A 15058-nucleotide genomic window follows, 5' to 3' on the forward strand; every position below is an offset into this window, starting at 1 on the left:
ATTAACTGAAATTTTCTTGAAACAAATATATTCAAAATCACAACAAAAATCAGATAACAACTGAAAGACTTGTCTACGGTAAAATGTGCCTCCTAAAAGATAACTGTATCTTCGATTGGGGACAATAAATCATTGGACTACAAAAACAGATAACAAGGGAAAGCAAAAATCAAGAACTCCATAAATTTTTACGAAAACAATTGATCAGAGCCATAAATACCATGAGCTTAACCCTGAAACCATAAAACAATCTCGTTCCACCTCATTCATTTTATTTAATATCTGTCATTAATTGAGCCCTGATTTGAATTTTTTGTCAGTAATTTACCTAAAAAACATTAACAAAGCGGAAAGGTTTTGAAAAAATTGTCGCGCACCATTAAAATCTAAAAAATTTTATCGTAAGGATCCGTGGTGAGATCAAGATCAGCCCAGATCTGCGCGTCTAACAAAAAACTCACTTCTTCAAATAATTGCGAAATAGGCCAAGTTTTTAACTTAATTTTTCAGTTCATCAAAAATAAAAATGCTTTTTGTATAATTATCTAGTTTAAATTTGCAAAAAAAACTAGCAAAATTAAAATTCCAGGATACTCTCAAGGTCAACGGCAAAACAACTAGCTTGACTGTCAGCTTAAAACGATATGGGCGTGGTTGTAAAGTATCTACTTTCAGCAAATTTTAAGCAAATGGTCTAAAAAAGCAAATTTGGTCCCGAAAGAGACTGAACTTTGAAAAATGTAGCATGAATTCAATTTAAAAAAATCGGATCGAACAGTTAAGCAACCCTACACTATCTTTAGAGATAAAATCGATAACACTAAAGCTTCCAATTTGAACAAATGTTTGCAAAATTGAGGAGAATTAGGTCAAAAATACCGAAATTGTGATTAAAAACAGCTGAATTACGTCTAATATTCACAAAACTTTAAACTGCGATATCTCCCTGTAAAAGGTGAAAATTAAAAAATCTCTTAATTCCATATTCTAGGCAGGACGGGCTTTTTAATGATACCACTCACAACTCTCTACGATGATTATATCGATCGGCCAAAATTGTCTGAGCAAAAAAAACCCATTTGAATATATAGTTCCCCCCTCACTAAAGAGGGTCGGAACAAAAAGTTTTCACAATTTTCGTTAACACAAAATTTTAAATTTGACTTGTTACGATTCAAATTAATTGCTTTGGCAAACTTCGATACCATTGAGAAATATTTGAGTGTACACTTTAGGGTATATATTAACCATTGTTGAAATAGTTTTCCATAATTAAAAAAAATTATCTTCCATACCGATACTGTGCTCCCTAAATTTTTTCAATATTTTTATAATTACACTTTAATTTAAAGAACATTTGGTCAACTGACTTGAGTCTTGCAAAACTGCTAGAAAGTTTAGATGACTTGCAAGACTACACTTTTTCTTTCTATTCAACTAGTCTATGGGTATTCAACTCGTCCATTAAATTTGAAGAACAGTGATTAATTCCAATTAGTAGCCAATGTGACCAAATGGCTCCCCATTTAAAAAAATGGATCATAACTTGGGGGGGGGGGCGTAAAATAGAATTACAGCCATTTTTTTTGCTTTTTTCTCTTGCACCTAAAGCATTTAATTTTGATATTGTAAAACAATAGCATTGAATTTGAAACTAATGACACAGACAAAAGCGTTGGGGGTCTGGGGAACAATCGAAATTTGCGCCTTTTACAAATTTCCGATATCGACTGAATTTTTTCGAAATTCATTTTTTACAGGGACACATCGAACTTTAAATTTTCGTGAATGACAGCTTTTCTTCACACTTTTGCTTTGCTTTGTTTAATATAATTACAAATATGTCAATCTGTTTCTGACACCTCAACTGATTTAACACATCAGATAAGTGAACTGACATTAAACGGCGACATATCTCGTTTCCTGATTCCAGTGCGAACTATCCTTTTTTATCACGACCGAAAAGATAACCTCTATAAAGTCTCTTGGAGCATGACTTTGTCAAGTCCAAGGTGAGGTACTTGAAGTGGGATCCAAACTACGATGAATGGGTGTGCTCGAAATCAATTTGGGCGTATTCACAATTCACTCAATTTTTGTCAACAGTGAAAAAGATACCGAAAGTGGCTCATCAGGCCCCAGTGACAATCCAAGCGAATTACCAGATTTGAAAACTATTTGCAGAAAAAACTATTGGCACGACTTGGTCAGGTCCAAGGTGAGGTAGTTGCAGTGGGGTCTAAACAACGATGAATGGGTGTGCTCGAAATCAATTTGGGCGTATTCACAATTCACTCAATTTTCGTCAACAGTGAAAAACATACCGAACGATCTATCTGCCCGCATTGACGAGTTGGTTCAATCTGCAACACTGGGAAGTGGCTCATCAGGCCCCGGTGACAAAACAAGCGAACTATCAGATTTGAAAACTGTTCGCAGTAAAAAATTTCCAACGATCCGCTATATCCCCGTGAAGTTTCGTATGCCATGCTCCGAATTATTACGTCAACCATAGAGGATTGCACCTAGAATCCTGACTGTGTTGATAACTGGAGAGTTCTTTGCAGTTAGCAAATGTGTTTTGTGTGCTTCAAACAGAGGGTGTAATAAAACAAAAGCAGCAGCAGGAAAACTCAATGATGAATAGATTCGAGCGATGGAGATCGGGTGAGTGTGCTGCCCTTTGGTAAGAAGCGGCTTCAATGAAGCAAGCAAAAAATAAAAGCATTAGCACAGTGAAAGCGCTTGCCTCTCGAGCGAAAACGCTTTGTCTTCAGGGACAATTTGGTCGTGCGGCAAAGATTTTATCATCGGAGGGAATAGCACCCGACAACAGAAAAACCCTCATAGATATCGAAAAACTGCATCCAGAGGAAAACGAAATTCTTGAGCCGATGGAAGGCTATAGCTGCGAAGCTTATCAATTTGATGAAGGAAAGGTCCTTTTGCAGTTACACCTTTTTTTGAATTTCACAGCAGCTGGGCCATCCAAAATGTACCCAGAGCATCTCCCATCAATCAATTGTTCAATTTCCGATCAATCCAAGCGGGCAATGAATTCCCTAACCAAATTAGTGAACTTGGCCAACAGGGGCCAGCTCCCAAGCTTCGTGGCTTTTTGTAGTGCTACTTTAACAGCACTGAATAAAAAGAAAACCGGCATTAGAACTATTGCTGTGGGAGAAGTGTTATTCGGCGCCTTGTTGCCAAGTGCATTGCAAAAGAAGCAGCCATCGAGGTGGTTGGGTTGTTTGGTGCAAAGCAGATGGGAGTTGCTGTCAGGGGAGGTGCCGAGAGCATAGTGCATGCCACAAAAATAACCCTCAAAAGAATGAAGATAGTAAAAAGTGGGGACATACTCCAAATTGATTTCAGAAACGCATTTATTCAGTGAAGCGCAGTCATCTCCTCTGCTCAACAAAATTTTTGATGCCTAGTATAATGTCATTTGCATCCTTTTGTTACTCGAAGCATAATGATTTGTTCTTCAATAGCTCAACTGTTGACAGTCAGACAGGAGTGCAGCAGGTTGATCCACTAGGTCCACTTTTGTTCTCATTGGCCATCTGGCCGTTTTTGACGAAATCGAAAACAAATTACCAAGTCCTCGCAACATTGCTGGCATCTCGATGACGGAATTTTTGCAGGAACCGAGATCGAAATTTGTAAAGCGTTAGAAATTCTCTCAGAATCAGGAGAAAGATTTGGTTCAGAACTGAGGAAGGATAAGTGCGAGCTTTGGTCAATTGAAGACATGACGAAAGTTGACAGAATGATCAAGAGGAACTGCGTTGATGGAATTAAAATTTTAGGAGCTGCTATATGATCTGATGCTTTTTTCCTCTTGTTTACTCCAACGCGTTAAAAATTAGAGGAACTTCTAGACAATTTAGCATATGTAGATGATCCTCAATGTGCTCTTGTTATTTTGCGTTTTTGCCTTGGTGCTCCTAAAATGGTCTACTCTTTGCGATGCAATTCTCCTTCGGACGAATCAAATAAAATCCATCGAAAATTTATTTGATTCGGTTCAGCGTGCAACCTTTTAAGGTATTCATGGAGTTTTGTTGTCAGACACCTCTTGGCACCAGGCATGCCTTCCAATCAATAAAACCGGTGTAGGAATAAGACGATCAGCAGATCAAGTTCAGGCTGCATACGTTGGATCTGTTTTTCAATCCAGTGTTCTAGTAGAAAACTTAACAGGCCATAGTCCAACTGAAGACATCTCATTTGTTAAGGCAGTTGAAAAATTAAGCGAAATTGCGATGACATCCCTCTCAAAGAAAAATTCAGGAACTTGATAACTCAGCCTTCGATGACTTGTTAAGAAAACAAAGTTGCATAAGAGAAAAAACTCGCTTATACGCTCTTTCTCTACCACAGTCTGGTGCCTGTTTACCTGCAGCCCTCATACCAGCTCTGGAGCTACACCTATCTTCCATTGAGTTCCGTGTTGGTCTCAAAAATCGACTGGGTGTAAAACTGTACGAGAACAAGAGAAAATATCCTTTTTGTAAATATGGGATTCTAGATGTATTGGGCGACCATGCGGTGCATGCCATGGTTGCGATGATATGATCTCTCGTGATAATCGTATACGAAACAAAATTATATCAGCTTGCTCGAGGAGCTCCTTTGTCTCCCATCTGTGAACAGAAAAGTTTACTACCCGACATTATCTCCAGACCGGGCGATATTTTCTTACCTGTATGAAAAGCCGGTCAAACAGCAGCTCTAGACGTTACCGTCACTTCTCCCTTGCAGTAAAGCCTCATTATAAATTGCTCGGAGAAGAGTGGTTTCGCACTGTCAGCTGCTGAGGACAGGAAGTACGAACAGTAGGCCCAGAATTGTAGTGAAGTCGGAATTCAATTCATTCCTCTGGCTTTCGAAACGTTTGGAAGATTTTCAGAGAGTTCGTAAAACCCTCAAACGAATCGCTACACTGGCTGATAACAAAAATTTGCAGCCGTCGGGGTTGTCGGTAGCCTTCATAGGGTGATCTCAATCAGTCTCTGTTACAGCAATTGGGGGGTCTGCATTCATGCTCCTTGCAAGGGATGCAAGATTATAGACACTAGGGATGCTAGATTATATGAAACGGGAGCAATTCTTTGAATCCTTGTTGCAGAAGTTAAGAGGCGAGTCGGCCTTGAATAGTGTGTCATCCATGAGCGGGGACAATCTATACTGATAAATTTTTGACTCACCCAATGAGTGGGAGCTCAAAATTTAATGCATTATTATACTAGCTGTAACTCAGTGGCGGGTGAAATGAGATTGCCCAGAACAGGAAGTTTTACCTCAAACAATTTTTCCAAGAAGGGAACGAGTGTGATTGCTTGGGGATTGCATGGGTTGAACTGATAACAATGATCGTTGATGAACCAAGATTACAAATATGTTAAAAATTTTTAAAGATAGAGTGTCATTGTTTTCAATAAAGAGAGAAGAGCGTTGCTGAACCGCATGATTGAAGTTTTTTTGAATAAAAGTTTTTAAAGTTTTAAAATTTTTAAAAAGTTTTTTAAATTCGAACTTTTTTGTCAAAAATGGCACAAAATCTGCTTTTTATGGTTCACTTTGTGTAAGTCCGAAATAAAGACCTAGAAACCACTAACACAATCTCCGTAAAATCCAAAAGAAAGCTTGTTGACTATCGGTACCCTAAAAAAAGTCTTCTAGATTTAAAAATTTTGGCATTTTATTGCAAATTTACTCAATAATTATAGAAAATGCGTAATTGTTTTTTTTAAAAGATTTAACTTAACAAGTTATCTAGTTAACAAACATTTGGAACAATTGGGTGGTTTTATGAGCGCAAGGAAAATCACGGATATGTTTGTTCTTATTGTGGATTCTAATAATCAGAATTTTTAAACATTTATTTGGGCGCTGCCTCTTTCAAAATGTTTTGCCTTTATTGTTTTTTAATGTTAATTACTGACAAAATTCCCAATTCACGGCTGATTTAGTGGCGGCCCCATTTTTTATTCTTTTTGCCGTCTGAGTTTTAATTCTAACCGATAAAAGAACAAAATGGCTCATTAAGGTGTACATGAACCTATACACTGCATTCCGTTGTTATCTAATGTCTCTTATGACATTGAATATAATTGTTTTAGAAAAATTTCAGTGATTTTCTGAGTTGTTATTTTTTTTCTCATTTGTCAATTATTAGCTTATTCTCAGTAAATACAGTTCAAAATTTCTTTCATATAAGACAAAATAAATTTGATGTTTTTCCGAAATAACGGCTTCTTGGTTCTGGTCAAATTTTTAAACAAAATTTTGTAATTTCTGTGCCTAGCTGCCCATTTTGCAGTTCTTTTTTGTTTGTGTGATTTTTTGTTTGTCACGTTACTCCAAAATCGAATTGAAAAAACTTGAAAAACGCAATTCAACAAATTCGTTTTTTTTTATAATGTATAATTCTAAGGGCTGAGACTACATTCTCTTGCAAAACTTTGTTTCTGTATTTGTCCTGTATTTGTTATTTTTTCTTGCTGTATGTTATATATTGGGTAATAAAACGTCTCAATGGCCAACTATAGATATATAAATGAACTCAATAACCGATATTGGTAAATAGCTAATGGTTTTATTGACTTTTAAATTAATTTTATTCAAAAACTAAAAGTCTTAAAAAAAAGTAAAAGTTCGCCAACTTTTCTCTTTTTGCTCTAGCTTTCGTCAATTTTTCATTTTACAATTTGGTATCTTTTTTGTAACCATCCTCATTAATGAGAGATTTCGTTTATTTATTTTTTTTTTGTTGAACCAAACAGTAATTTCTCCGTTCGTTAAACGTTTTGTCTGATGTCTTTAAGGCTTTGTCAATTTTTAGAATTTGTTTAGTGTCTGATACCTTTCAATAACTCTTTTCCATTTTGTTATTTTGAGATACTCCTTTTTCAAAGTGCAATGGCGTCGCAAGTTAACATTTAATTTTTTAGCGGTCAATACCATAAACTCAATGGCTTCAACACTGTGGTTTCATAAACTTGTTTGTGAAGATTTTTATTTCACCCTCAGTTTGTGGTTTATTTGTAGTCAAAAATGACAGGCGCAGTTAGTTTTCTAATATGTTGCAAGATAAACTGTCTATTCTTTTGAAAGCTTATGTTTGTTATGAACTTTTGAAAATATTTGTTTTAAAGACAATGGATTTTTGAGCTTTGCCAATCTTGTTTCTGTTAATTTGTCGCTTAGTTCCTCCATAGAGACCAAATCACATTCATTGTCTAGTGAACTGAAATTTACTCTGCATAAATATTTTTTTTGCTGAAATGGTCTTTGTTCTTGGTACTACAAGCTTTCATAAAATATTCTTGATTCTTACATTTTTGCCCCCCTTTTTTAGATTTTTGTTCGTTTCACAACATCAAAATATTGGGCGGTTGTGTAACAACTCGAAAAATTTTAATTACAAAATTTTAATGTTCTTAGTGAACGGCTAAGAGTGCAATTTGCTGGGAAACCGTTTTTGTGCAAATTTTTAGTTTATTTTCTTGACTTTTATTCATCTTTTAGTAGTCGTATCTCAAATCCTGGATAATGAGAAGTCTAAATCACTTACCATGGAGGCATAAATTAGTCTCTGTGATTTCAGTTGATAAATAAGGTTTTTATTTAATTTGATTTTAATTTTTTTCAAAAAAATTCGTTTCATTCAACTTTGCACTTTTGCTCTTTTCTTGTCGACTTGTTATCAAGTCGCATTGAAGAAATGTCCCATATTTTTTCTACTGATGTACAGGTTTCTTTTTTCTTTAAAACAAGTGTTATCTGATACCATTTTGATTTGGTAATTAATTGACAAGTATTGGGCGTGTTTATTATCTGTAACTATAAAATACTTTAATTGACAATTAACTTGGTTAACATAACGGTGGTTATCAATACAACATCAACAGTTTATGACTCTCATTTCATTAGCATTTTTTTCCACATGTAATATGATTGTTTTTATTCTCCCCACTTCGGTCTAGTAAGAATAAAAATAGTAGAACAGCACATTAATAAGGTTCCCTTTTGCTGCAAAAGTTTTGGCGGCTCATCATAAAAGGACCAACCTGGACTCTTCTTATTCTGAATTGATTAATAAATCTGGCCAACAAGAGCGAGTCAAAATCATTGAGGCAGACCCCTTGATCATATCTGTCGACAATGATTGCAACAGTAATGGATCAACCATCTCCCCTCCGATCGGTCGAGCACTCAAACAGCAAAATAGTCAACTAGGGAGCCCGTGCCAACAACATTGCCGCTTATCCCCGAATAGCGGTGATTGACAACGATTGCATCAGTTTATAGAAAGCTAAAGACAACCCCTGCGCTTGGAAAGAACGGTTGTCACTTAACACAGCCAACCGCTTGAGTGTTTTCTTGAAGGTTGCCGATATTCCGCCAAGGACTTCAATGGCATGGGGAACAAATGTGATTCCCATTTTTGCGCAGTTATCGTCGTGGAGGCAATATTTTCTTTCATCTGCCGCATCAAGCGCGTATCCTGCCTTTGTTGCCGCATTAGTGAGAGAGTTGGATTCAGATTTTTATCGCCCTTTTCTGGTAGTCACATTAATGACAGTTCTCATCGGGCCCCCAAAGATATATTTTATTTTTTGTGGTTTGTTGAACGATATAGTATTTTTTTTATCTCTACCTCATTCAGCAGACAATTAAATGAGAAATGTAGATGAGCGGGGTCGGAACATTGTGCGATCGCACATTACCGAGCCTCCTTGTTTTTCTATAAACTTCGATAGCAAAAATTCCGAATAATTCAACAAAAACGACAAAAGTTCCTTTTTGGTTTAGCGTTGGACTCTTAGACAAGCCGCCATTGTTGTTCAAGAGCTTTAAAGGAACTCGCCTTATACTTTGACCGCTTATTCCAATAAAGGGGTTATAATTGCGAGTAAAAACGTAACACAGTTTTCAGTTGTTTTTTTTTTGGGGGGGGGGGGGGGGGGAGTTTGAACCTCATCCTGTTTGATTTATCAATTTTTCTTCCCCTCACAACTACTTTTTTGTTCAAAAAGCAAAATTCAATTTCCCTAAAGACTAAATGAAAGTTAATCATTACAAAACTAGGAGGTGGTGCATTCATCTAAACACAAGCAAAATTAACTTATTGTTCTTTGACGGAATTAAAATGTTTTTCAAATTATATTACCATGTTTTATGGTATCCGTTTTAAGTGCTTGCGCATCATTGTAACTTTATAGGAATAATTTGATTCTAATGTTTTAAATACTCAATTTCGGGAGGCAAACATAATCAACCTTTAGTAATCAGCCTCAAGAAGTGTTTTAACAGACTTTAAAACACTTTTAGTTGTTATAAACTTTAATTTATTCTGCTATATTCTTTTATGCTGCAAAAAGGCTGCTGTTTTAAAGGCTGGGTCAATTTCCCAGTCATTTTAAAAAAAAAATAATTAGTTAGCGTTAGGAAATTCGAGAGAAGGATGCGTTTACCAGAGCCCCGTTTACCTGCTTTTCAACAACTGTTAGCAGTTATTTATCCGTTGAACTTGTCCAGACCTCAAAAAAGTACAAATGTGTCTTGACAAAGGACTACAGGCAAACAGGCAGGGGGACTAACAGACAACTTTATACAACGCAACTTGTACTTTGCAAATTGCTTTAATTCCTCGAAAAATTTTTGAGAGTGTCTTGTTTCTGGCTAGAAAGAGCATGCTACACATCGCAACTTTCTAAAATGAGACCCTGTGAGTCGAGTATTGATCAGTCTTCAGAACTTTCACTAGCAGCTGTAAAAAAGACCTGTTTGAACCTTTCGCATGTTGTTGTGACTGCCACAATAAACTATCAAAGATTGAAAAGTTAACTTTTAGAAGTGTATAAAATTTTTTAAAAAACAATAATCAATTTATTGTAAGCTCTTTTTTCACAAAATTCAATATAATTTTTAAAATTGATGTAGTTGAGGCTACTGAACGTAAAATTTTTGCAGAACACGTAAATTTTTTGCAGAACACAAAGTCAATACTTGCTGCAAGATTTAAACAATTGTGCTTTAATTTTTTTTAAATAAGAAACTTCTTTCAGAAAAGTCTAACTTCGGTTTCCATTCTCGCCATCATCGATAATCAACATTAAAAGAAATTTTCAAAAAAAATGTTTTAAACATCTGAAGCTAATGAAATTTATTTCTTTGTCCTCGCGTGGGATAACAGATAGGAAGCAACAACTGTTCAAAAATATTTAAAATGTGAGGCACCTTTTGATCTTTCAACACAACGCACCTGGAGACAAAGTTTTCACTCAATGAAAAAACGGGTCCAAAATATTACACGCAAACAAGAATCATCTTTCAACTTCTCATTTCTAACAAATGCAGCAATAATTTTACAACGACCTGTTGATCTCAATCACCAATTCCTTTCAAGGCTGAATGGATGCAAGAAGTTTTTTAAAGTAGCAGCGTTTCGAGGTAAAAAATAAGAACTTGGTATTATAATTGAAGCAAACAAATGAATTTGATTCCCTCAAAATTCGCAACAAAAATTCTTTGATCCGATTTCCTTGTTTTTAATAGCAACTCTGATTTTGATAATTGAACATATTTTTGTTAATGTTTTTGTTATTAATGCCAAGCAATACTGAGCAAAGTTATTAGCAACACAGAAATTGACCAAACTGCAGAGACCAAGTTTCTAATTATGTGCAGAACGCAAAATCAACTGTCTAAAACCACACATTTGTTCTGCATCTTGCTAAAAATTACATAGGTTGTTAGGAGGAAGACAACAATCGTGAAAATCTTCAATTTTTAGACCAAGAAAAACTGTTTCTCCTTGCTTGTTCATTTTCAAAACGTTCACAAATAATTTTAAATTTCAGAAAGCTTTAAACGAATTCCACGATCTCCTTTAACTCAACGCTGAAAAACGCAACGTTTTCATGAAAAACCTAGCACAGACTATTTTATATTTTAAATATTCATTCTCCCAGTATTACTTCCAATAGATACCAGAAATATTCTGAGCCAAATATCAAGAATTCTAATCTGTAATTGCAATTCTTTTTCCCCGAACAAAAATCTTCAAGTCTTTTGATGTTCGGATTTACTATTTTTCATACGCTTCCAAATGGTTGATTTTTCTCAATTGAAGTTATAGAGCTTTCTGAATTTTCGGTCTTTCTGAAAATCTAATCGATACTTAGTATTCTAGCCGCACATCTAGACTGGAAAGTTTAACAGCAATTGAGCAAATCATTTAAAAGCCAATAAGGACGCAAAACACTTCCATCCGTTATCTTAAAAAAAGAACACTTTATTAACCATAACAGTCATAACAAGTAACAGAGGGTTTAACAATTGTTATAATACTGCCTGGAGTGTGGTTATTTATTTTAGTACATAAGTGTAATTAAATTAAATTTAATTAATTCTTAGCTCGACCAGTTAGTGTTGATTCTTGAGTCATGGTTTAGTAAACTTTTTTAAATCTGATAGATTTCCAACTAACCGACCCATAAGTTGTATATTGTTTATTATCAAAAAAAGATTTAATATAAAACTTTTTCAATTCTTTTGGGAAAGTTTTTTTTTCTTTTCCAAACCCCTTAAATGTTTAGGAAGTGAATTCCAATCCTTTGATGCAGTTTTTATAATTGAACGTTCTAATTTTTGAGTGTGACATATAGAGTCAAAAAATATGTCACAGCTTCTAAGGTTTTGTCTGATGCACCAAGTGGGCAAGGTGGTGACATCTAAAGGATTAAGCGCGGGTAAAAGACAGTTTCTCAGTTTCCACATATAAGTGGTTCTCTTCAATTTGATTAAATATTCAACAGGGAGAACAGAATGCTTTATCTTGAGATCTTTTGTTGAGTCCATTCTATTTCTAGAGTAACAAGCACGAATGGCCCCATTTAGTTGCTTTTCAAGCGATATAAGCAAATTTTTGTCTATTGATTTAATTAACAGTAATGAATAGTGTAGATGGCTGATAACAAATGCGTTCAGAACCGTTTTCATTAGAAACGTTGGTATCCGATTACGGAGTGTATAAATTGTTTTAATTCCACCCGCCATTTTCTTTAAAAGATGCTTCACTTTGTCTTGGAAACTGAGGTTTTTGTCAATATGTACCCCAAGATACTTGACGCTTTTGGACTCTGAAATTTCTGTTGCGGCTGAATAGTTTGAATTCAGTTTTTGATGGATTCAATTGTAGTTTTAGACTTGTGAAATACTTGGTCAGCAAAATTACATTTTTTTCTATAATTGTTTTGCACTCTCGTTGTATAGGAGCGGAAGCAAGGAGTAATGTATCATCTGCATACTGTAACACCTCGCAGTTTTTATCAATTTGATCTCGCAGATCGTTAATATAAATATTAAACAATAGAGGACCAAGCACTGTCCCCTGAGGCACACCACGTTCTAGTGTAATCTCATCTGAATTTACGTTATTAATCAGAACTCTTTGTTTTCTCTCCGAGATGAAACTTTCTATTAGTTTTATGGTTTTAGAGTCAACACCTAAGCTTCCTAGCTTTTTTAAAAGGACAACATGGTTTATTGAGTCAAATGCTTTTGAAAGGTCTAGAATGGCAGCAGCTACAATTTTGTTTTGATCTGTTTTATGTCTTATAAATTCAGTAGTGTAAACGAGATCGTCAGTTGTAGAATGTTTCTTCCTAAATCCGTATTGAGAGCGACTTAGTAGTTTGTTTTTTTGTAAGTACTCTGTCAGTTGCTCTTTAAGATTTCAATAACTTTTGAAATGCAAGGTTTATTGATATTGGTCTGTAATTGTCTGGTTCCTCGGGGTCGTTCTTTTTAAAAATTGGTGTTACATCAGCGGTTTTTAGAATTTCAGGGAAGGTAGAGTTGTTTATGCATTCATTTATAATGAAACATAGATGTTTATTGACTACAGAAACCGCATCTTTTAAGGCCCAGGGGGTAGCGCTGAGGGTCCCTGTGGTTTGTTTCTATTGAGCTTCTTAATGCACTGTAAGCATTCAAATTCTGTAATACATCTAATCGAAAAAGTTTTGGCTGATCTACCCGCAAAGTCTTCGATATTTTCGCAAGTTTCATCTTGTAATATAAACTTTCCTAGCTGTGAAAACCTGTAATTAAGAAGGTTTGCAATTTTTTTGTGCTCGGTGACAATCATTGAAGACATTTTTTAAACTGTAGATATGGCTTCTTGTTCTAGTTGAGTTTCTTAATTCATTCATGAGGTTCCAACGTTTTCTGCTATTATTAGATGACATAACTAATGACTGATAGAATTTATTGAAATCACTGTTAGATGAGCAGAACAATTTCTGTTTCAATTCGGAGAAGGTTTTGAAATTTTTCGATTTTAAACTAGAGTCACACTCTTTTTGTAATTCTTTGTTTTTCTCTTTCAACCAAGTTTGTGAACGAGCAAAGCATGATTTGTCGTTTCTGATGAACACATTTTTTAGTGACGCGTGTTTTTGCAGTACTCTAGTGAAAATTTTGGTGAAAGATTTAAGCATTTCATTTGCATTATTTTGTTGGTATATGACAGACCAGTTTGTTTTTTCAAATCATCAAGGAATTTTTCTTTTTATATGTATTTCGGTCATAGATTTTTTTCTTCTCCACCAGTTTCAATGGGTTTGTTTCTTCTTTCAGTATAGTACACAGGGCAAAATGATCAGATAGAATTGGAGTGTCGCACACAATGGTTTTTTTGACGTAAATATCGGAAATAAAGTAATCGATTAACGTTGCAGTCTTGCCCGCCTTGCAAATACGAGTTGCCTCAGTTTTATTTTGTATTTCTAGATGGTATGGTAATAAAATTGAGTCTAACTTCTCCTTTTCCCTTGAGTTCAGATAATTAATGTTGTAATCACCCATGAGTATTATATTATGACCTTTGACTATTGCATTATCAATGTTTGTAGCCAATTGTTCCAGAAAGATGTCCGTTTTGTTTTTGTTGCGAGAATAAGTGACATTAAGTAAGATTGTGTTTTGAGTTTTCCGGTTTTTTACTTTTATTTCTGCCCATATGCTTTCAAAGTCAACTGGGAACTTAATTAGATCCTTTCTCAATTTTGTGGAAAAGATTTTTGGTATATGCAGCATTACACCTCCGCCCTTTTTTGAAATGCCCTCTTTCGCTCGGTCAAATCTAAAACAAACGTAAACTTTGGTGCGCACAAATTGTACCTATTTTGGACGGCATTCAAGTACACTTAAAAACGCTTCTTTCTAATATTTAACTATGTCAATTATTTTTAGATCAAATCTGCTGTTTTTCATTAGTACAGTTCGTGACTTCCCATACATCGTTGCCCAATATTTTTCGTGAATCAGAACCAGAGTCTAGATTTGTGGTTAATAACCAGAAGATCCAATCAAGGCACGCGTATATCAGTACGTGTAAATTCCGCAACCGTGGTCAACATAACCGATATAGTCAGAAATAGAAATCTGTTAAAAGCGCATCTCCATATAATGATTTTTGTTAGTACTTAAACCACATTTGGTATAAAATGGAATCAAATCATCCGTGCATTCTAACGATAGTTTGTAAGCACCCACATAAGCAGCGATCTCGATGGCAGTTTTGACTAAAACCTTTGCCAGTCCTTTTCCACGATATGATTGGTCAACGACTACATCTTCAATCCGAGCTCTTTTACCCACATTGTGAATAAATTTGAGCTCAGTCACAACAGTTGTTGTTCCTACTATTCGTTTCTCGGTTAAATCTTCAACAACTGTGATTAAGTACGAGTCTTTGGAAGCTTTCATCGAGTTAAACTGTTGCAAAAATTGGTCGTATGTGATTTCGCCGACTGATGTCAATTGCTTTAGAAGCTCACAGTAGCCTTTTGCAAAGTCGCTGGGCTCCAAGGGTCGAAGTTGGAAGTTCTTTGCAAGGGACTCTAACTCTTCAATGTGAGGTGTGCATTCGTGGAGAATCTTTGGATCGTATATTGCACTTTCCTGGTCCATGATATGTCTGAAAGTATCCAACTGTTCAGAGAGCCACGTATATAACAACTTAAGCTGGTTCTGCGAT

At 35.3% G+C, this 15058-nt stretch overlaps 1 protein-coding gene across 1 annotated transcript; it reads right to left on the reverse strand.

The window, feature by feature from the left end:
- Positions 1-14235: 14235 nt before the first annotated feature.
- Positions 14236-15013, reverse strand: LOC142358576 (glucosamine 6-phosphate N-acetyltransferase-like). The gene has a single exon (XM_075409992.1). It carries the CDS (start codon positions 14989-14991, stop codon positions 14467-14469), a length of 525 nt encoding a protein of 174 aa, XP_075266107.1. The 5' UTR covers positions 14992-15013; the 3' UTR covers positions 14236-14466.
- Between the last annotated feature and the right edge of the window lie 45 nt (positions 15014-15058).

This window comes from Convolutriloba macropyga, chromosome 2, assembly GCF_964194025.1.
Source record: "Convolutriloba macropyga chromosome 2, txConMacr16.3, whole genome shotgun sequence".
Taxonomy (NCBI): Eukaryota; Metazoa; Xenacoelomorpha; order Acoela; family Convolutidae; genus Convolutriloba; species Convolutriloba macropyga.

Coding starts and splice junctions, on each gene's coding strand:
- LOC142358576 (XM_075409992.1), bottom strand. CDS start 14,991: ATGGACCAGGAAAGTGCAATATACGATCCAAAGATTCTCCACGAATGC.